This window comes from Urocampus carinirostris, chromosome 3, assembly GCF_059441175.1.
Source record: "Urocampus carinirostris isolate Australia breed hairy pipefish chromosome 3, RoL_Ucar_1.0, whole genome shotgun sequence".
Taxonomy (NCBI): domain Eukaryota; kingdom Metazoa; phylum Chordata; class Actinopteri; order Syngnathiformes; family Syngnathidae; genus Urocampus; species Urocampus carinirostris.
Genome location: NC_142351.1, coordinates 18,534,689 through 18,557,187, shown reverse-complemented (window position 1 = coordinate 18,557,187; position 22,499 = coordinate 18,534,689). Strand labels below are relative to the sequence as shown.

Genomic DNA, 22,499 nt, shown 5'->3' with positions numbered 1-22,499 from the left:
CACATCTTAGAGACATAAGAGACCATCTTGCGTTCTTTCTTGATGAATTAAACATGAAGCTGTGTCAATATATTTTATTAAAATGTGTTTGTTTTTTTTAAAAAAAAGTAAACAATTCAAACAAATTAGGAACAAGAACTGCCATTCTCCTTGATAAAAAACTGATTATTTAGTCACTGCGTGCTGTCCCCGATGGAATCATGGCACCTCTGATATCCAAAGCATCTATGAGTTCCTGAAAGGGTCAAAGACAAAAAAAGTAAGGCTCAGGGAATCGGTACCTTTTGCATTACTGGTACTCCTTAAATTCTTAGTACAGTGGAACCTCGGTTCTCGACAATAATCCACTCCAGAACCCTGTTCGAAAACCGATTTGTTCGATCACCAAAATCATTTTTCCGATTAAAAATAATGTAAATCGTTTTAATCCGTTCCAACACCCTGAATGTTTAACGTAAACATAAAGCTAACCCAGGCTAATCGTACGTTCGCGTTATCGTAATCTTCCGTACGAAAGATTACGCTAACATGAACGTGTAAAAATAAATTAGTCATTAGTGATTATAATACAGTGGCTTGCAAAACTATTTGGCCCCCTTGAACTTTGTGACCTTTTGCCACATTTCAGACTTCAAACATAAAGATATAAAACTGTAAATTCTTGTGAAAAATCAGCAATAACTGGGACACAATCATGAAGTGGAACACACTTTATTGGATATTTTAAACTTTTTTTAACAATTAAAAATGGAAAAAGTGGGTGTGCAAAATTATTCAGCCCCTTTCCTATCAGTGCAGCAAGCTCTGTCCAGAGGTTCAGTGAGGATCTCTGAATGATTCAATGTTGATCTAAATGACTAACAATGATAAATGGAATCCACCTGTGTGTAATCAAGTCTCTGTATGAATGCCCCTACACTGTGATAGTCTCAGAGGTCTGTTTAAAGCGCAGAGAGCATCATGAAGAACGAGGAACGCACCAGGCACGTCCGAGATACTTTTGTGGAGAAGTTTAAAGCTGGATTTGGATACAAAAAGATTTCCCAAACTTTAAACATCCCAAGAAGCACTGTGCAAGCAAGAATATTTAAATGGAAGGAGTATCAGACCACTGCAAATCTACCAAGATCGGGCCGTGCCCCTAAACTTTCAGCTCATACAAGGAGAAAACTGATCAGAGATGCAGCCAAGAGGCCCATGATCACTCTCGAGGAACTGCAGAGGTCTACAGCTGAGGTGGGAGAATCTGTCTATGGGACAACAATCAGTCGTATACTGCACAAATCTGGCCTTTATGGAAGAGTGGCAAGAAGGAAGCCATTAAAGATATCCATAAAAGGTTTGCCACAAGCCACCTGGGAGACACACCCAACATGTGGAAGAAGGTGCTCTGGTCAGATGAGACCAAAATCTAACTTTTTGGCAACAATGCAAGACGTTATGTTTAGTGTAAAAGCAGCACAGCTCATCACCCTCAACACACCATCCCCACAGTCAAACATGGTGGTGGCAGCATCATGGTTTGTGCCTGCTTTTCTTCAGCAGGGACAGGGAAGATGGTTAAAATTGATGGGAAGATGGATGGAGCCAAATACTGCAAGAAAAACTGATGGAGTCCGCAAAAGACCTGAGACTGAGACGGAGATTTGTCTACAACAAGACAATGATCCAAAACATAAAGCAAAAGCTACAATGGAGTGATTAACCAAAAAACATATCAAGGTGTTAGAACGGCCAAGTCAAAGTCCAGACCTCAATCCAATTGAGAATTTTAGGAAAGAACTGAAAACTACTGTTCACAAACGCCTTCCATCTAACCTCACTGAGCTTGAGCTGTTTTGCAAGGAGGAATGGGCAAAAATATCAGTTTCTCGATGTGCAAACCTGATAGAGACATACCCCGAGCGACTTGCAGCTGTAATCGCAGCAAAACGCGGCGCTACAAAGTATTAACTCAATGGATCTGAATAATTTTGCACACGCACTTTTACCTTTTTTATTTGTTAAAAAAGTTTAAAATATCCAATAAAGTGTTTTCCACTTCACAATTGTGCCCCACTTATTGTTGATGCTTGACAAGAAATTACTGTTTTATATCTTGATGTTTGAAGTCTGAAATGTTGCAAAAGGTCACAAAGTCCATGGGGGGCCAAATAGTTTTTCAAGCCACTGTATGTAAGGTGTGTTACTAATATAGGCTGAATGATAAAGCATGCTACTGAAAATTCAAAGCTAAAAAATTAGGGAGTTGACATTCTTTTACCGATCCAGCCCGCCTGAGAACAAAAGTCTGGATCCGGCCCCAGAGCTCAACTGAGTATAAAATCCCTGCTTTAGACAGTTTGACACAGAAATGATCAGAAAAATGTTCCACCTTCCAAGTCTTTGGGCTGAGTGAGACGATGGACGCATTACGGCATTCCGATCCTCCGGCGTCCATTTCTACCACACCCTCCTCCACTGGAGCTGAAAGAAAAGTAACATTTCTGTACTGTTATGGTTGTTTTATTCTCTTCATTTCAAATTTAACTCATTTAATGCCATACATTTGCAAACCTATTGTCCCTTAATGCCAAAACGTAAAAATACAGTTTTATTGTTTTCATTATAAAGGGCTTGGTGCTGCTCATCGCCAAGTATCGAGCCTCTGTGAATGGTTTAGGTATAATAAATCTTTGTCCACATATCGAGGAATCCACTGCCCCACTTCCTATAAATAATTAAGTGTGTGTAGGCGGCCCAGTATGGTGAGTAGGTGTAGTGAAGCAGTGTGGTAAGAGTCGCAAAGGATGGACAAATAACTGCAGTTATCTCTTCAACAGAGCTTATTCCTTTCAAAAAAAAACAAAAAACGATTACCGTAAATTTAGGACTATGAGCTGCTACTTTTTCCCCAAACTTTCAACCCTGCGGCTTATTCAGTGATGCGGCCAATTTATGTAATTTTTCTAACGGCCGCCAGCGGCGCTCGAGTACAAAAGGTAAGATTTAGAGCGGTGGAATATATACGCCGAGGAAGACTGCAACTTCTTAGCTTGACTAGCGGCGAGAAATCTTTCACTAAAACTGGCCGCATGCAAAAGGCAACTTTTTCGCAAGTCTGCCAGTGGATCCTGACAGCGTGGGGCAGCATAAAAAAATCCACCATCACCAACGGGTTCCGAAAAGCCGTGACAAAGAGGAGGGCACACCAGCGACAGTGACAGCGCGAGTGAGGCTGCGGGAGCGTGGGACGACGTCTATATGACACTGTTTCTTTCAGACACTGAGGAAGACAACTTTGATGGCTTCAGTTGTAAGGAGGAAGATGAGGACGGTTTACCGTGATTTTTACAAGTACGGATTGTTTTTTTAACAGACCCGTTTACTGTGTTGCGAGCGTGTTACTAGCGTGTTGCTTCCTGTCACAGGCACCGTTTGGGATGAGAGTTATATTATTATTATTAAAGCTTTGAAAACTCTCTCGGTGTGCTGTATTTTTTTGTAAATATGAGTGACCATGTATAATATGTATTTGCAACTGTATATTTTTGTAATCTATTTATTTGTATTTATTTTGGACACTTATTCTGATATTTTTCGGATGGGCGAATTAAAAAGAAGGGGCGTAACAAACGCGGGCTGACGGGAAGTGGGGACCGGTAAAGGTGAGTGATTGTGGACACGGCGGACAATGGTGGATATACATTTTTCCCCACCCTTACCTTTGGAAATATACACTTTTTTCTTTGGATTACTTTCAACGGGACCCGAACTCTGCCGGTCTGCATCAAACCTTGGTTTCATTTTTATTTTACATTCATTTAGTTGGCTGTGATTTTTGGACTGTGTACTTTAATAAAGGATATTCAGTTACAATCGCGAGACTTAAAGTCGGGTCTGGGTGACTTTTGTATTACATTTTTTTAATGTGGTGGGTGCGGCTTATAATCAGGTGCGCTCTATAGTCCGGAATTTACGGTAGGTCCCATCATCTGGTCAGAGAGGTATAAGGTTACATGCACAAGGGGGAATGCAATTTCCATGGTCACCGAAATCATGATCATTTCCCAGGAAACATTGGGCGTGAAAAGGTCTTGAAAAATTCATGCACCGGCTCAGGTGTTCTTGCAATAAAATGTTATTTTGTAAGCAAAGTGCCCTTGTGTTTATCGAGAGCAATGTTTGGATATTGGAGGTATCACAAATGCAAAAGATCAAAACAAAAATAAAATTAAAAGTTCTGCTTGAAATGCCTCTTATCGCAAAAAGCTGTTTTTCCTTAGATTTCTTGGAAAGAGTATTTTCAAGAAACTTGGTCATCTTCAACTGCTGATTACTAAAGACTGGTCAATGCGCGAAAACATACTTTTTTTTCACATTAAAGTTAAGGGTTCAAGCTTTTTCTTTATACATCCAATGCCTATAGAGCTACAAAGCTAAATCTTCTGTACACCTTCAAAAACGAGTTGAAATGGAAAAAAATGGCTGGCATTGGTTCTCCCAGTTTAAGGAAAAACATCTGGCATTGAACGAGTTAAATGTCAAACCCGTATAATGTCAGTGTCTGAAATAACGTCTGCCCGGACGCCCGGGGCCTGCATCTTTTACATCGGGCGTACAACTTACAAAACGTCTGCGTCCGGGTGGCCGACAACTTTTTCAAGAAAAAGAAAAAAGAAAAAAAAACGATTTTTTTTTTTCCAAAATAACATTGGTATTTGTTCGGTTTGGAAATTTCAGAGTTTCGGTCTGTTTCACCTGCATCGAATAACTTCCTGCTTCCGGACTTTCCCGAGCCTTATAAGGTCATGCATTTGCATACCATTTTCAAAAGTAGACGCACAGAGAACGCAAGAAAAACGGATAAGTGTTTAGGAATCAAGCTAAAACCTCAGCCCCAGAAGAAAGATTCAAAAGAAGCTAACAAAATGTATGACGCTACAAAACGTAAACGTACATTAAAAGCATCGCGGAAAGAGGAGTTCACGTGGATTGTAGCAGACTACTGAACGCAAACATTGCGTGAATGAAGATGTGTAAATACTAAATTTTGTGCAGGCTTGGGGAGTAACGGAATACATGGAACGGCAAAAATGATGTTGGCAAGCTGTTTGGATTTATTTTCATTTTGTTTCTGTCGCATTTGATGTTAGTTTTGCCGGAGATCAAAGCCAGGAGAGAAAGCTTACCACGTGTTGTGAGTCATAATTTTATTCATATTTAGTTTATTTTGTCTTTTATCAGCATATTTAGTATAGGAGTAATCCAAAAGTAATTGAAAGTAATCCAGTTAAAGTAACCCTACCCAACCTTGATGGCAGATGGAAAACAGCAAAGTCATATACATGCAATGAATGTTATAAGTAGATTTGTAAAGAACTTAATTTTAAAGTGTTGTTCTGATATATATTGTGATTATCAATCCCTAATACTTTCTAACAACGTTTTTTTTTACGATTAGTCATCTTATTGTGTTTCAAATTGTAAAAAATGGGGCAGGCAACTTTAGAGTTGTCTGCCCTGGTGTCCGGTAACTTTTTGTCATGAGTTTCAGACACTGCTAATGTGCTTTACCTATATTCGGCATCTTGTCTTGATTGAAGTATATCCGAGCCAAACCGTCCTGAGAAGTTAATCAAAGTTACTAGAGAACGCAAACGGCATCCGTTTGAGTCTTCCACAGCAAAAACGTACTCTGATAAGGAATGACGTGTGAAAGATGTTCTCAACTGTGCGTGAAAAAGAGTCCGGGTCGATGACAAATTCGTAATAGGGAATCGCCGACGACGCTGTGAAGAAAGTACAGTTGATAGCGATTTGGGTTCGGTCTCACAGTTTTGGACTCACAGCAATCTTGATGGTAGCGCTTCAGACAGGCTAGGATCCTCTCCACCTCCTTCTCTGTGGCTTCTTCCTCGGTCTCTTCCATCTTCTTCAGCTGATGGAGCAAAACGTCCGATGAGATCACCAAATACAGTGATCCCCCGCTACTTGGCGCTTTTGTTATTGCTGGTTTACTGCCTCGCGGATTTTGAATTAAATTGTCTTTTTTGTCATTGATATCAACACATCGTGAATTGTGTTCTGGTATGGCGGGGGCAATTCGGGGAGGACTTTGAGTAGTGGGTGGCCATGACTGTGCGCATGACTGTGATAAACTGATGCATGCGGTCAAACAGCAGAGCGGGCGAAGAAGTCTATGTCAGTGTTCTCGCTTGCCCGCGTCCCTGCGTCCTAGACGCATCATTTTTGCTGGGGACGCATAGTCTCAAATGAACGTGTGTCCCCGGGACACAACTTTTTGCCACAAAATTGTCATTATTACCCGATTACTATTTTTTAACAAAGATTTACTGCACTAAACCTTTTCGTCAGGCAGATCCACCATTGTTGTTTTGGTCTCGCGGTTCGAGTTTTTGTCTGCACGCCGATCTCGGCCAACGAGATCTCGTTGTGTAGTGAAAGGAAGTCCGTCTTTTATTAGAGAACCGTTTTTTGGCTCAACTTATTAAAAAGAGCCCGCTCAACGGCTCACTTGCTTTGGTGATTACGAATTATGTTGTATAAAGAAGTTAAGAAAAAAAGGAAGTATAAAAGGTGAAAATAAAAAAAAAAGACAGGTTTGTGGTTATCCCTTTAATCGGTATATTACCAACAATATTTTGATCCAGAAAATGAATTAATACTTTGATGATTAAAACTGAATGAATATATAAATGTATATTATATATTTGTCGCCGATTTACAATTTCAACCTCGATAACACTAAATTTTGGGGACCCATAGATCTCTGTTGGGACCCATAGATTTTTGAGCACGGCGACAGCTAGCGGCTCGTTACATTGAACAGTAATTCATGCATTAAATTAGACTCTGAGAAAAGTCAGAAAAGCGCAAAGAAATGCTGATCACCAGTGGGTTCTCAGTGGATTGTCAACAGGTTCGGGAAGGGGCTAAGGCCGCCTAGGGAGAGAAGACAATAATAAGGATGCAGGTCCAGCCTACTGCTATGGCTAAGCTATGCAACAACGCTCTCAAGCACTTGTGGAGCCTCTATCTCACCAACACCAGATCCTTTACGCATGAAGCAGAAAACCTGGAGCTACAAGACATAGGAAACTGCTACATTGGGGACGGTAGTATTTCAATCATGGTGGAGACCTGACTCAACCTGAGGTTACCCGTTGCTAGCGCGCAGCAAGACGCTCTTTCAATCTGAAAGGAGAAAACCTCCAATTTCTTTGTACTTTTGTACAATGACAATAAAGACTTAATTCAACTGCAATTCCGTGTTCCTTAGTTACTTTGTTACAGTTTGTATACTCTGTCGGTAAAGACATCATTCTCAAGTTAAGTTTGACCCTTTGGGACTTTTATGAAGGTGAGACCCTACTTCACGAATGTTCACGTTTCGCAAGGGATTCTGGTCCCCATCAACCGCAATAACTCTTCCAGAAGATATCAGAGGGCAAACACTCCTAAGTTGTACATTCGCAAACGTTACTAAGAGTAGAAAAAAATTGTAAATACAAATAGTGAGCCATGAATAGACAGTGCGCATTATTTGACCACTAGATGTCGCTTTATGGTGTAGTGCAAACGAATGAGTGCTAAAATGTATAAAGAAGGGTACCAAGTATGGCGCATATGTCAAACTCAAGTCCCGTGGGACAAAAGCACCCTGCCACTAGATTTAATGTGGCCTGCGGGACAAATGCTGAGAGAAGCAGAAAATAGTCCGACTATGGCCCGCAGTTTTAAACATGTCCACTGAATGTCGCCAAAGCTAGGCACCATTTCCAAACCACCCTTTGTAGCTGTATTTTCCTTCTACAGTTACTCAACCAGAGAACATTGAGGAAACGCAGCCTGACATTATTTTGCTTTAAAATAAAGAAAAGTCTTGGTCACGCCATTTAAGGCAATAGAAAAAAAAAATACAAATTTAAAAATGGGGCACCTGGGAGTCTTATCATAAGTTTAAAAAAGCTTTAGCTTCTTTCTGTCATAAATATTGAATCGAACAACCAAATTCCCATTATCCGGAAGACATTTTGATAAAGAGATAAAAACAGAACGCAGAAAAACTTTTAAATCATCCATCCATCCATCAATTATCTGCACCGCTTATCCTCAGTAGGGTCGCAGGGGTGCTGGAGACCATTCTAGCTATCTCCGGGCAGTGGGCAGGGGACACCCTGATCTGGTTGCCAGCCAGTCACAGGGCACACAGGGACAGACCACTCACTCGCTTATTCACAGCTAGCGACAATTTGGACCGGCCAATTAACCTGACATGCATGTTTTTGGAATGTGGGAGAAAACCGGAGTGCCCGGAGGAAACCCACACAAGCACAGGGAGGACATGCAAACTCCACACAGGAGGTTCGATCTCATGTACTCAGAATTGTGCCGCACACGCACTAACCACTGCGCTGCCGTGCTGCCCATTTTTAAATCATTCAATCAAAAATGTCATGACTGTGCTATTTTTGTCACTTCAAAGTCTGCAGTAGTTTTCCCGAGTTGGATAAACTGGAGTGGAAATGAATTCAATTGTTGTTTTGCTTTTATTTATTTATTTAGTATTTTTTTACACTACAATAATTATATCTTAGTGACGGAGAAAAAATATTGAGGTATTGTTTTATCATCAAGTCTTATACCAGCTCAGTAGCCTAGATGGTAAGGCGCCCGCTTTGAGACTGGGAGGTCGGTGGTTCGCGCCCCGGCCGAGTCATTCCTAAGACTTAAAAAGTGGTCGGCGGCGCCCTCTGTTGGCTGCGGCTGCATCGGCTCGCTACAACGGGTCAGGTGCAATCGACATTTCGTTCTGTGTACATTGTTACACAGAATGACAATACAAGGAAATTATTTGTATTTGTATATTATTTGTATATCCATCCATCCGTTATCTGCAGTGATTATCCTCAGTAGGGTCACGGGGGTGCTAGAGCCCATCCCATCTTCGGGTGGTGGGCAGGGGACACCCTTAACTGGTTGCCAGCCAGTCGCAGGGCACACAGAGACAAAGAACTCACTCTCTCGCTCGCTCATTCCCACCTAGGGACAATTTGGACCGGCCAATTAACCCAACATGCACGTTTTTGGAATGTGGGAGGAAACCCACACAAGCACGGGGAGAACATGCAAACTCAACACAGGAGGTTCGATCTTATGACCTTAGAACTGTGCCGCACACGCACTAACCACTGTGCCGCCGTGCTGCTAGTCTTACATCCCTCAATCATAATTTAATTGTGAGCCTCCTAAAGGACCCCCAGCCCTCCAGCTAAGGCAAACTTTTGATGTCCTTAATTTACTAGTCAGACCCCAGTGAGAATGTTTTTTCTGTCTTGTGGCCCCCGAGCTAAAATCAATTTGACACCCCTGAACTATGGAGACTCAAATTGGCCAAAACTCACCATTCTCCTACTCGTTTTTTTGCCCGGCCTTTTAGCATTTTGTTTTTTTTTGCCTGTAGCAGCAAAACAACAGATAATTATGCCAGCTCCCTCTAAGTGAGGATCATGTTATGTAAAATAAATGCACATTTCTGAACCCTACGAGAATTTTAGAAAATACATGTTTATATAATAGTTCATGTAGTGTTGCTTACTATTTAAATCAATTTTGTTTTATTTAATTAAGTGTTCTACCACTAGGAGGTGCTAAACAATACACACTCTCCCTTTAATGTTTCATTGCTACCTGAGTGGGCAAAACCCTTTTGACATCCTTGTTAGGGGGTCTTCTTTGTCGTTCAATTCTTTGCTTGGGAGGTGGCGGCTCGGTATGGAAGGAACCTAACCTGGTGAGAGACAAGTTATTGAGATTTACTAAAGGACTCTGAACTATCAACATTAGTACGATTACCGTATTTTCCGGACTACAAAGCACACCTAGAAACCCCAAACTGGCCAGAAGTTTGAAAGTGCACCTTATAATCCAGTGCGCCTTATATACCGGAAAATACGGTGGATACAATTAGAAATATAAAGCTACAATTAAATGATAATGCATACAATAACTGTTCTACCTTTGAGAAACAACTAGCGTGGTGTTCGAGAGCCCTCTTGTGGTAAATGTGTTTATTGTTTTTGGACTGTCCATAAATATAAAATGTAATGTGATTACTTGAAGATTGTTTATGCAGGGTTCATACAGCTTTTCCATGGCCGAATTCAAGCAGTTTTTAAAGCACTTCAAGGCCAATTTTCTCATTTCACCAGTACTACTAAAAGGGGAAATCTGGTGTGAATCATGACTCTATAGCCCAGCTGTTTGAGGTGACCGAATGCTGCCTGAAGGAAAAAAAGAGCCAAAAAACGTGACAAATCTTAAGCCAAACATAAAACAGCAGCTGAATGGGGCATATAAAATGAAACCCAGTTTCTCTGCCCCGTTATATTAGTGATGCTGCCGTCTCTGTTTTGTCCATGTTGTATCAAACTTTTCTGTTATCTCCACGACAGACAACATCTTGGTCTGATACACCAGCCCTAATGCACCTGTAGGGGGCAATGATGCTTTACAAGACATACTAATTCAATTGCAGCTGCAGTCGGCGTCATTTTTAAGCAGACTTTGTTTTATTATTTTTTTCCTTTTTAGGTTCAATCCATGGTCTGTCGAGTCATACAGCCGAGAAACCCGACAAGAATTTCAAACGTTTTCAAGCACTACACCATGAAAAAAAATCAAGCATTTTCCTGATTCTGAAAACAACATTAATATTCAAGCATTTTCCCAGATTTCAAGAACCTGTACCAACCCTGTTCATGACAAAGTTTTGTACAAAATTACATACTCTTGTTTGAATGCATTCAGTAACTGTTCCACCTTTGAGAAACAAAGTTACATATTCTTGTTTGAATTGTTATACTGCATACGGTAACTGCTCTGCCTTTGTGAAACATATACAGTGGTCTTTGAGTGCTTTTGTGGTTAACATGGCAATTGTTTGTGTATAAAATTGATTTTAGTGGTGAATCCAAATGTCAAAGTTCATTTATCTTCCATGAAATAATTGATATTTTAAATGTATTAATTTTTATGCAACCCTAGCTTTTACTGTAATTTTAATTCCGCCCTATATATGAAAAATATATCACAAAAGAATAATTTTTGGGGGGATGCGCGCTTTATAATCCGTTGCGCCTTATAGAGGGTAAAACATGGTACGGTACAGCTAGCTTACCACTAACACCATGGCGACGGTTTTTTTCAAATAACTAATTATTGGTGGCTCGGTTTAGGAAAACCAAACCTCCCAGGGCAAAGCAAAAGGCCGCATTCTGGTGCCGTGATATTTATTCTGAGTTATTTTACAGATTTTTTTTACCTCTAATTACTATTATTTATTTTTTTCATGAACTTTTTGATAAACAACAACTGTATCTCTACAACGAGCTTAGCTGAGAAAACTAATTTACAGAGAAGGACCCAAATGTTTATGTTCAAAAGTCAGAAAGAAGCAGTTTTCAAGAAACGGGAAGCATGTTGGAACAAAAGAATGTAAGAAATTCTCATTTGATTGGAGCAAAACACACCATTATCTTTGTTTTAAGGTAGGTACCAATTGTGTATTATTTATCACATCCTAGTGACAAAAAAAACAACATTTATTTATATAGTGAGAAAAAAATACATGAACTATCACAAACTCTGCCCGACCTACGAAAGAGTTAGGTTCCGGACGATCATTTGTAAGTTTAATTTGTTCGTAAGTTGCTTCAGTGCTATATTTTGTATGTTTATGGTTTGTATACGTATGTTTAAGGCTTGTACAAGTAACCTGCATTGTAAGGTACCATAAAAGAAGCACTTTTTTACTTGCGCTTCAAGAGATCCTCCTATGTGGTAAAAAGTGGCCCAAAAAAGTTTTCCGACCATTTTCTCAACCGCATCAAGCTTTCTTATTCCACTTTCGTTTCAAAAGAAACAGCTTGCCTCTTCTTTACATTTCACACCAAACATATTGAATGCATGCATGAGATATCAAACAATAAAAAAGTCATAGTTCTTAGCGCACTAGCAATACAGTACACGTTGTTATGATTACACACAAAACAGAAGGTGGAAGCCGGATTTCTTCTTTGGTGTGGATGCTGGGTGACCTCTCACAGAGCCACGCAGCGGAAAGAAGCACTACAGTACTGTCCTCTACTCGGAAAATGGTGCACACAATACAAAATGTAACTTACAGCAATGTCCGGATAGTTTTCGACATCCCGAAAAAAATGATTGTATCTCCCAGGATCTGTAAGTCGAATGTTCGTAAGTCGAGGAGCGTCTGTATGTGTTAAAATACTCTTAGGCCGAGAAATATTTGTTAAATTTACATAACCAGGCAGCAATCTCGCTGCAAGAGGTACCCCAAAACCTTGCAAAACATTGAGCAAAAAAATATAGAAGAAAAATGGTGCGGTTAGGCCGCTTTGAATCTCCGTAGTTTGATATCTTTCCTGTGCTTTTTAGCAGTCGTTTTTGGTTAAACAACAAAAAACTGTGGCATCTGGTGGTCAAATATTACACATTGCCCCTCTAAAATAACCATGGGCTCCAAAATGGATTCTGTTTATGATGTCACTTTTAAACCTTTGAATTGCAAGCGTTTTGCTCCAACAAGCGAGTCAGTGGCTCAAAACGTACATGTAATGGAACGTCGGTGCTGTCCTAAAACAACGTTCGGCTCTCCGGGACAGTTTTTGCCAGGCGTTGCTGGGTAGGTAACCATCAATTTCATCTTTATCGTCCTGGTCCCCCTCGCTTTCGATTCGGTTGAGACCCATGAAGGTGAGCTGTCAGAAGTAGAATGGTAAAGTCAGGATGAAAAGCTAAGAATCAATGCAACAGATACAGTATTAACATTATGAATATTCACTGCCTCAAAAGGATGCTTCTATTTAGCATATTGTGAAGTGAGAACTGAGTGGATACATCTGGCATATGAAATATGGCTTTGCAACCAGAGGTGGCACAATTTTTAAGATAATTAAGAGCACATTTAGGATAAAAATATTGTATATTTCATATACTATACATACAAGCGTAATGGCCTGGGCTTGGCGTTTCTGGGTATTCTACTTGAGCGAGGTTGTTGGTGCCATGGTTTGCTGAAAAAGCGCTAGTGAGCCATTAAGTAGTGCCAAAGAGCGGTATGACCGCATGAAGCACCAGAGCCGCTTGGACAGGAAATCAGATGTTTATCCATTTTGGTATTTATTGGAGGTGTCTCGACACCAAACCTAGCTAAAAACACTCCCAAAGGCCTAAAGTACAACCATGTAAATACTCACGAAAATAGGTTAAGCCATTTCGGAGACTATAAGCCACATATGAACACAAACACACATACGAAAATTGTACACGAAAATGTACAACTTTGTGTTCAAATATATTGCATTTTATATTTTCTATTTGCAAACTTTTTAATGTGGTCCTGATAATCATTGAGAGTATTTAGTTACCACCAAGTCAGACAAATACTTATTTTTATTTCGAGGCAAAAATCAAAAAATGAATATGCTTTATATAAAAAAAGCAGAAAATGAAATCACCAGTGCGTTAGAATACATCGGAAAGATGCTATTTTGAGTAGTGCCTATTTTTACTTTTTTATGATGCAAGCTTCCTTTTGTAGAAATGTAATAAAGATAAGTAATAGATATATAACATCCGATTTACGACCTACTCAATTTACGTCTACCCGTACTTCAAGCCATGGCCACAGATTACATCTGGCAACACAGTGCGTAGCAGCACAGCAATGAGTACAACAATTTTGGCAGCCAGCCGGCACAGCAAGCTTCCACTACACCAGCAATTTTTCAAATAGTGGGGTGCAAGATCGCTCTTTCGGTCCCGGACCCCTGTTTCAGTGGCTTCCGTGAAAAATGCTTTTGTTTGCTTAGTTTATAAAGTATGACTACATGTTAGATTTCTGTGACACATTCATTTGGCTTGAGGTAAATTAACTGTGAAGTCTCTAAATTGGTCATCTCTAAAGCCCCAGTGTGTAATATTTGACTACTAGATGGCACTGTATTGTCTAACGCGAAAAAAAAAGCAGTGCCAAAGAGCATAGCGTACCAGCAAGATGCCAGACAAACATGGCGGCATGGCTACATAAAAAAATACAAATTTCTCAACCTATTTTTTATAACTATTAACATTGGTATGAAAGTTCATGTATTTTTACCGAGTATTCAAATCAATGTTTGTTTGTTTTTTACTGAAAACTTTTTATATTACACACTGAAATACTACACGCTGTCACTTTGAGGATCAGAAAAACAGTGATGTAGCTTTTATGAAATGACTTACAAGGTGCTGAGCATAGACATTGACATCAAAGGCGCTGTCCTCGTTTCGCATCCGTTTGGCTCTCTCATGGTTTAAGTCTGTGGCCACAGTGACAAACCTGGAATCCAGCACCGCTTCGCTCGTTTCCAACACTGTCAAAAGATAAGTGTGCTTTCAGAAGGTCTGTGCGGCATCCACTCATAAAATGTAATCAAATTCAATTGAAACTTAGACTTTTAATAGCCAATACTGAAGGAGTCTAGTCCTCTACCTTGTAAAACAGTGTAAAATGGTGAATCACTTTTTATGCTATTAATGCATCCATTGTCTGCACCGCTCATCATCAGTAGGGGCGCGGGTGGTGCTGGAGCCTATCCCAGCTATGTTTGGGCAGTGGGCAGGGGACACCCTGAACTGGTTGCCAGCCAGTCGCAGGGCACACAGGGACTGACGCTTGCTAATTCACAATTTGGACCGGCCAATTAACCACACATGAATGTTATAGTAATGTGGAAGGATACTAGAGTGGCCGGGTAGAAACCCATGCAAGCACGGTGAGAACATGAAAACTCTACACAAGGAGGCTGCGGTAGCTGGACTTGAACCCTGAACCTCCGCACTGTGGGGCGGCGCGCTAACCACCCATCCGCCGTTCCGCCTGCTATCAATGCATATAAAATATAATCTATGACAGACTGGGGGGGCAAACTACAGCCCGCAGGTTTATTATCCAGCCCACCCGATAGAAATAGGAAAAATATTAGATAGATAGATAGAGAGATAGAGAGATAGATACTTTATTCATCCCCGAAGGGAAATTCACATTTCCAGCAGCATCCCTGAGCTGAGAACAATACAATAATAAAGCAAAAAGAATACAATGTACAAATACCCAGTGTGATATTAGGATCAAATATATATCGGTAAACTGAAGTAACACTGCACCACGGCGGCGCAGTGGTTATTCTGAGGTCATGAGATCAAACCTCCTGTGTGGAGTTTGCATCTTCTCCCCGTGCTTGCTTGGGTTTCCTTCTGGCACTCCGGTTTCCTCCCACATTCCAAAAACATGCATGTCAGGTTAATTGGCCGGTCCGAATTGTCCCTAGGTGTGAATGAGCGTGTGAGTTGTCTGTCCCTGTGTGCCCTGCGATTGGCTGGCAACCAGTTCAGGGTGTCCCCTGCCCATTGCCCGAAGATAGCTGGGATGGGCTCCAGCACCCCCGCGACCCTACTAAGGATAAGCGGTGCAGATAATTGGTGGATAAACGGATAAAGTAAGACTTATAAAATTGTTTTTTGCTGCAATTATTGATCCCAGTATCCTTCCAGTACAATACGCTTAGCTGGCGACATTTTCCTGTACTTACCATTTTATTTAACATGTATTTATTTTTTCTATCGTGATATTTCATTAAAAAAGGGGGGTTATATCTATTGCATTTTCAATGCGTATCATAATATCTAGTGTGGAAAGGTTTCTTGTTAAGTTGAGTTAGCTTGGAGAATGCCCAAAGTATAATAAAGAGTTATACTGAAGAGCACAAATACAATACATGTACTAGCACACACACACAAATATTTAGAGAATGAAAATAAAAGGGAAAAATGATGCTAGGATGAATGGTCTCGTATCAGATACACTGAGCTGCCCCTCAAAAAAATCGAGTCTGTAAAAAAGGGACCTTATATTTTTCTGCTTTAATTCGGAGTGTTTTAAAACCAATTTGATGAAATGGTATATTTATGAAAAAAAAAAAAGATAAATATACCGTGTACAAGCCCTGGCCTACTTACGAACGAGTTCCGGATGATCGTTCATAAGTTGAATTTGTTCGTAAGTTGCTTCAGTGTTATATTTTGTATAGAATGTGTGTTTAAGGCTTGTATAAGTAACCTGTATTGTTTTGTACTAAAAAATAAACATTTCATAAAATAATATGCTCTATAAAGATAAAAAAAAGTTAAGTTTAACATAGTTTTGGAGGTTGAGCTTCAAGAGGTCCCCCTCCGTGTTAGAGTGGCTGAAAAAAAGCCATCCAACCATTTTCTCAACCGCATTAAGCTTTCTTATTCTACTTTCCCTTTTTTTTTACACTTTACACCAACCATATTGAATAGAAACATTAAACAATAAAATAGTGAAAGTTCTTAGGACGCTAGAGATACAGTACACGTAGTATGTTTCTACACAAACTAGGAAGAGGAAACGGATTTCTTCTTCGGGGTGGATGCTGGGCGACCTCTCACAGCGCCACACTTTGGTAGTGGCGGAAAGAAGCACCACAGCACTGTCCTCTAATCGGAAAAAGGTGCATACAATATAAAATCTACCTTACAGCAATGTCCGAATATTTTTCGACATCCCGAAAAAAATGGTTCGTATCTACGGTTTTTGGTAAGTCAAATGGTCGTAAGTAGGGGAGCATCTATACTCAACCAATATGAAAAGTCACTATTTGAAAAATTACACGTACCATTTTCAAAAAGCTTGTCTGCCTCTTCCAAAACCTCTGAGAGTTTGGTGCTGGTAGGATTTAAAAAATCTTCTCGGTTTTCTGAAAAAAATAAAAGAGAAATAATAGGGTACAAAACACCCCACAAAAACCATAATCCACCACCCAGTGTAAATTTGTTTTACTTACGCTGAAGAGAATTGATGAGGTCTCTATACTTGCCCCTGATTTCCCTCCTTATTCCCCTATTGTTGCCGTCCTGCCCGTTGACGGAGCCGATATTGGAATCCTCATTGCTCCGCTTCCGGTCGCCGCTGTTGTGCTTTGCAGCGCCATCTTGCTCTTCAGATGAAGGGCATCTGAGACGCTCCATCGATCGTTCAGTCTGCAAGTGTACAGGACAGGGATATGAGAGTTAAATGACGTTGGGCCTTAAAATATTCCCGTCAACTCTTAAAAAGAAAGTTTGTCGATGGTGGAAATTTGCCGGTCAATGTAACCTCTACAGACACAGAAACATAAAAAAATGTAAATGTTGATAAGGTCTTCTTTCTTTCTTTCTTATATGTAATAACTTGTGAAGCCCTTTGAGACTATTTGTGATTAAGGGCTATACAAATAAAAATGACTTGACTTGACTTCTTTAACTTTGTGTCCAAAAGAGAACTTTTTATTCATAATCATAAATCGTCCCCCTCCTGAGTCCTCACAAATAAAATATGAAATTTCAAGTTAGCATCGGGCTTGGTCCCACAAATCAAGATAATTGGTCGAGCTCGGGATGAGTTGGGCTTCAATAACCGCAGCCTTTGGGGAGAACATGCAAACTCCACTCAGGAAGGTTCGATCTCATGACCTCAGAACTGTGTCGCACGCACGCTAACCACTGCTCTGCCGTGCTGCCTTATCAATGCATGTATAGTTTATTATTTCACCCGTTTTTAAGACACAAATTTGAATAATTGACTATAAATACATCTAAAACTGGTTAGCATAAATATTAAACAAACTAATGAAAAATAAAGACATTATCAAAAATATTTCAAAATAGAAAATAATAACCAATAACAAATCATACTGAATGCATTCTTTAAACTAGTCTATCATAATTTTATTTTAAAATGTTAGAAAAAATATATAATATTCCATTAGTCATATAAAATATGTTTAAATATTTTAAGTAATAATATTTATTTTTTATTTAAATGTGCTTTTAAACATAATAATATCTTAATAATAATAATATATTGGTATTAAAATAAAATAAGTATTAGGTATAACTTTAAAACAAATAATAATACATTTAAAGTGTTTGTTTTTTTAAACCATATAATATATTTTTGTAGTAAAATGGTACAAATAAATATTATTACTGGGGTCATATAAAATATTTGGTAATACTTTCGTTAACCATTTTTATATCTCTTCAGTCTGTCCGATGGAAGATGGAAGACAAACATAAGGGCGACTTCTAGGTAGGGATACCACTATGTAAAAGAAATACACGTTTCTCCACCTATGATTTTGATTCATGAACAATAGAATTGGTATAATAGTTCTTGTCTGTTTGCCTGGTGTTCAAATTAATGTTTGTCTGTATTGGATTAAATAATTTGTACACAGGGTTGGGTAGGGTTACTTTAACTTGATTACTTTCAATTACTTTTGGATTACTCCAAAACCAAATATGCTAACAAAAGAAACTAAATATGAATAAAATTATGACTCACAACACGTGGTAAGCTTTCTCTCCTGGCTTTGATCTCCGGCAAAACTAACATAAAATGCGACAGAAACAAAATGAAAATAAATCCAAACAGCTTGCCAACATCATTTTTGCCATTCCATGTATTCCGTTACTCCCCAAGCCTGCACAATATTTAGTCCTTTTATTCATATTTAGTTTCATTTGTCTTTTATTAGCATATTTGGTAATGGAGTAATCCAAAAGTAATTGATACATAGTCATCCATCGAACCATCCATTTCCTGCACCGCTTATCCACACTAGAGCCCATCCCAGCTGACTTTTGGGCATTGGGCAGGAGACAAGGAGGATACATAATGTGTGTGTGAATAGGTAAGTGTGAAGCACATTGTAAAGCACTTTGGGAGGCCTTCATTGACTTGAAAAGCGCTATAGAAATGCAGACCATTTACCATTAAATATTACACACTGGCCCTTTAAGGAATTACGTCAACGTGTTTTACCACTAGCATTAGCCACTTAGCCGCGCGCTAAAACACTTCGTATCAAAAAATACTTACTTTAACGCTTGCAAATGCTTAAAGCCGTATTGTTTGTTGTGGTTGTTTTTGGGGGGGTCCAAGCAGTGCCAGGAGCGACGATTTCCGAGCAGTTAAACGCAATAAAACGAATGGTGACTACACTTCACATTCAAACGATCGTGTACTTCACCTTGGCTAGGTCTGAATGTGTTCCCTAGTTCACTAACTTCTCGTTTATTTTAAAACCCGAAACTTTGAAGTTTTGTCAAACGTGCGAACTGAAATCTGTCGGGAGACTGGGACAGCCATCTTTTCATGTGCGGCGCGTTGCACTAACGGTAGGTCGTTCACGAATGAAAGGGCTTTATGAGCCGGATTTTTTAAGTGAACGACAAGAGCCGGATCCCTATCAATAAGGAGCCGTCTATTTCAAAACTCTCTCTCTTTTCCGCTCTCTATCTCTTTGTCTATCTCTGTGTCTAGTTACTCTCCTTCTCGCTTTCTCACTCTCTTTCTTTGTTTCTTTTTTGATCTCTCTTTCTCACTATTTTTTTACTCCATCTCTCACTTTCTGACTTTTGTTCTCTATTTCTCTCTACCCCACTCTCTTGCCCCCCTCCTTTCTCTTTATTTCTTCTTCCCTTTCTTTCTCTCCCTCATTTCTGTCTTTTTCCTCTGTCTTTACTTCTTTCTCACTGTCTTTCTTTTTTTCTCTTTCCCTGTTTCTCTTTCTTTATCACTCTCTCTTTCTCTGTCTCTCTCCTCTCTTTGTTTTCTCTCTTTCTCCCTCCTTCTCTGTCTCTAGCGTTTTCTCTCTTTATTACTCTTTCTCTCACTTTCTCTCTTTCTCGTGTTCTCTCCTTCTTTCTTTTTTCCTTTCTCCTTCTCTCTTTTTCCCTTTCTCCTTCCCTCTCTCTCTCTCTCTCTCTTTCTTCCTCCCCCTCTCTCTTTCTCTCTCCCTATCTCTCTCTCGGTCTATGTTTCTAAAGTAATTGGCTTAATGCATATTGTTTCATTTTTATTAGTAATATATCTTTAACAACGAAACAATCTGAGGACTGTTCGGGAGCCGAAAAGCTGGCTCTTTTTAGTGAGCCGAGCCTAAAGAGCTGGTTCTCTAAAAATAGCTGAAATCCCCATCAGTACTTTATACGTCACGTCAAGTCATGTTTATTTGTATATATTTGTATTCGTGACACCCTTATGTTTTATTGAGTTTGATCTCAAAATGTTTTTTTAAATTATTATCCCCCCCATCTTGGACAAATTGTTTCCGACATAAGATTTTACCAATTGCGTTGTCTCTCACGTCATGTTTTTATATTATTTAATAAAATGTCGTACGACTAATTTCAGTCCATATTAACATTCCCAAATTATCAGAGGGGACTGTGGGTAATTTGAGTGATTCGGTTTTATTCGTTTTTAACGTTTTTTTACATTGTATCAATACGACTAAAATTGGCACTAAACAGTCAAAAACACTACAAATGTGTCGATTTTCATGGCTCCAGAACATGCTGCGAAACACAGAGAAAATGAAATAAAATAAGTGAAGTAAAAAGAAAAATAATAATTATGTCATGTTTTACTCAACACAACAGGGGGGGATACTAAGCATAAAAATATAATTTGCAAATTAGAAATGTTGATAATATTTAAAGATTTGACAACAACAAAAAGTTGTTGACAACATTTTTAAAAGTGGGATTACATTTTTGAGATTTTTGTGGATTAAAAAAAACCTTGCTATAAATAATATCAGATTTATTGCCTTGCCTTATGTTGTCCAGAAATTATTTTTTTTTACATTGTATCGTTCCAAATAAAATTGGTACGAAACAGCAACAAACAAACAAATCAACGATTTTCCAAGGGAACAATAAACACTGGTACATTGTATCAAAACAAAAAAATGACACGAGGCAGTCAAAAAAACAATACAAAATGTCAATTTTCACAGATCAATAAAGTCTGCAAAATGACGTGGAAAAAATACATATGAAAAAAATATGTAGTCCTTTGGTACTAAACTCGGGTAAAGAAATACATTAAAGTCGTGATTGTCGTGGAACGGAAATGATTGCGTGCTCACGTGACGGCCATATTGACGGGGGCAACACCACAGATGAACTTAAAGGGACATGGTGTATTATTTTACGCCTCCTTGTGGGAAAATAATTTAATTCGTTAAAAAAACATTGTTTTGAATAGTAAGCAAAACTACATGATTTATTATACAAACATTGTTTTTTTTAATAAGTCCTAGGTCACTTATTTGTATTTATTTTACATAATATGAGCTTTAGCTATTTGGAGCTGACATAATTGTCTGTCGTCTTGCTACCTCCCAAAAGACAAAAGCTTTGTAAAAGGCTGGGCAAAAAATGAGAAGAAAATTGTTGCGGTTTGGTGACTTTGAGTTTTTGTATGTGTAGTTTGTATTTTTTATTATGCCACATAGCACTTTTTTCAGTTGCACAACTTAAAACGTCGAGTCCTGTTTATTTAGGTTCTAAAATTAGCTCAAAAGTAAAATTTTATTTCTAAATTGCATGATTTTTTTAGTGATTGACTGGGCCTATTTTAATTCAACTTATAATAACTACCTGGCAATAATATAATAACATAATATTAACATGATAAGTTGCCTTTTCAGAAATGCATATTGAACTGGTAGCCCTCAGTGCCATCGGTAAAATCTAGCTCTCAGCTTCAAAAGGGTTGGTGACCTCTGACTTAGACATAAAGAAGACAAAACCTAAGCTAAGAATGCTGACCGCATAACTAATACAATCGAAAAACAGTGTGTCAATGATATAAATGTCAGCATGGTCATAATCAATAGTGTCTTTTAACTGTTACACTTGGCTAATACAAATTCAAACTTCAACTCAAACTACCAGTGATTGAAGTGGATCACTTTTTATTGAACTTATTTTAAAACAAATTTCCTATACTGTTCTTCACATTTAGATCAGTTTCTGTCCAAATCATTAACAATATTCTGACAATATCATAATGTCAATTCTTTGAGAAAACTGACAGCAAAGTCTGATATGGGCTTCGACAAAAGGGTGGCCTCTTGGCATTTGCCTCATCAAGATGACCCTCACTGTTTTATTACCCATTGGCATTTCCTCGAGAGCCACAATGGTTCTTAAATGCCAGCCAGGCAATACAGCCTCATGTGGATTGCGGCGTCATAAAAGGGTTCCCAAAAGGGAATGCTGCAACTGGCTGTACGGGAAATGGTTTATGTAAATCAGTTTACCAGCTCGGTAGCCTAGATGGTAGGGCGCCCGCTCTGAGACTGGGAGGTCGCTGGTTCAAGACTCGGCCGAGTCATACCTAAGACTTACAACATTGGTACTCATTGCCTCCCTGCTTGGTGCTCGGCATTAAGGGTTGGAATTGGGGGGTTTGGTCACCTAATGACTAAAATGGCTGCGCCCTGTTTGGCTGCAGCTGCTTCGGCTCGCTACAGTTTAACTGTACGGGTCAGGTGTATGGACAATTCGTTCTG

General features: G+C 39.2%; 1 protein-coding gene across 1 annotated transcript; it reads right to left on the bottom strand.

The window, feature by feature from the left end:
- Positions 1 to 59: 59 nt before the first annotated feature.
- Positions 60 to 19,310, bottom strand: nsmce4a (NSE4A component of SMC5/6 complex). Its single transcript, XM_088329857.1, has 11 exons — positions 19,013 to 19,310; positions 16,935 to 17,130; positions 16,767 to 16,847; positions 14,311 to 14,441; positions 12,637 to 12,785; positions 9,694 to 9,793; positions 5,830 to 5,920; positions 5,677 to 5,771; positions 5,557 to 5,605; positions 2,375 to 2,466; positions 60 to 235 (listed from the first exon to the last, which is right to left on the bottom strand). The coding sequence occupies exons 2-11, from the start codon at positions 17,116 to 17,118 to the stop codon at positions 170 to 172; spliced, it is 1,038 nt and encodes a 345-aa protein (XP_088185983.1). The 5' UTR covers positions 17,119 to 17,130; positions 19,013 to 19,310; the 3' UTR covers positions 60 to 169.
- Between the last annotated feature and the right edge of the window lie 3,189 nt (positions 19,311 to 22,499).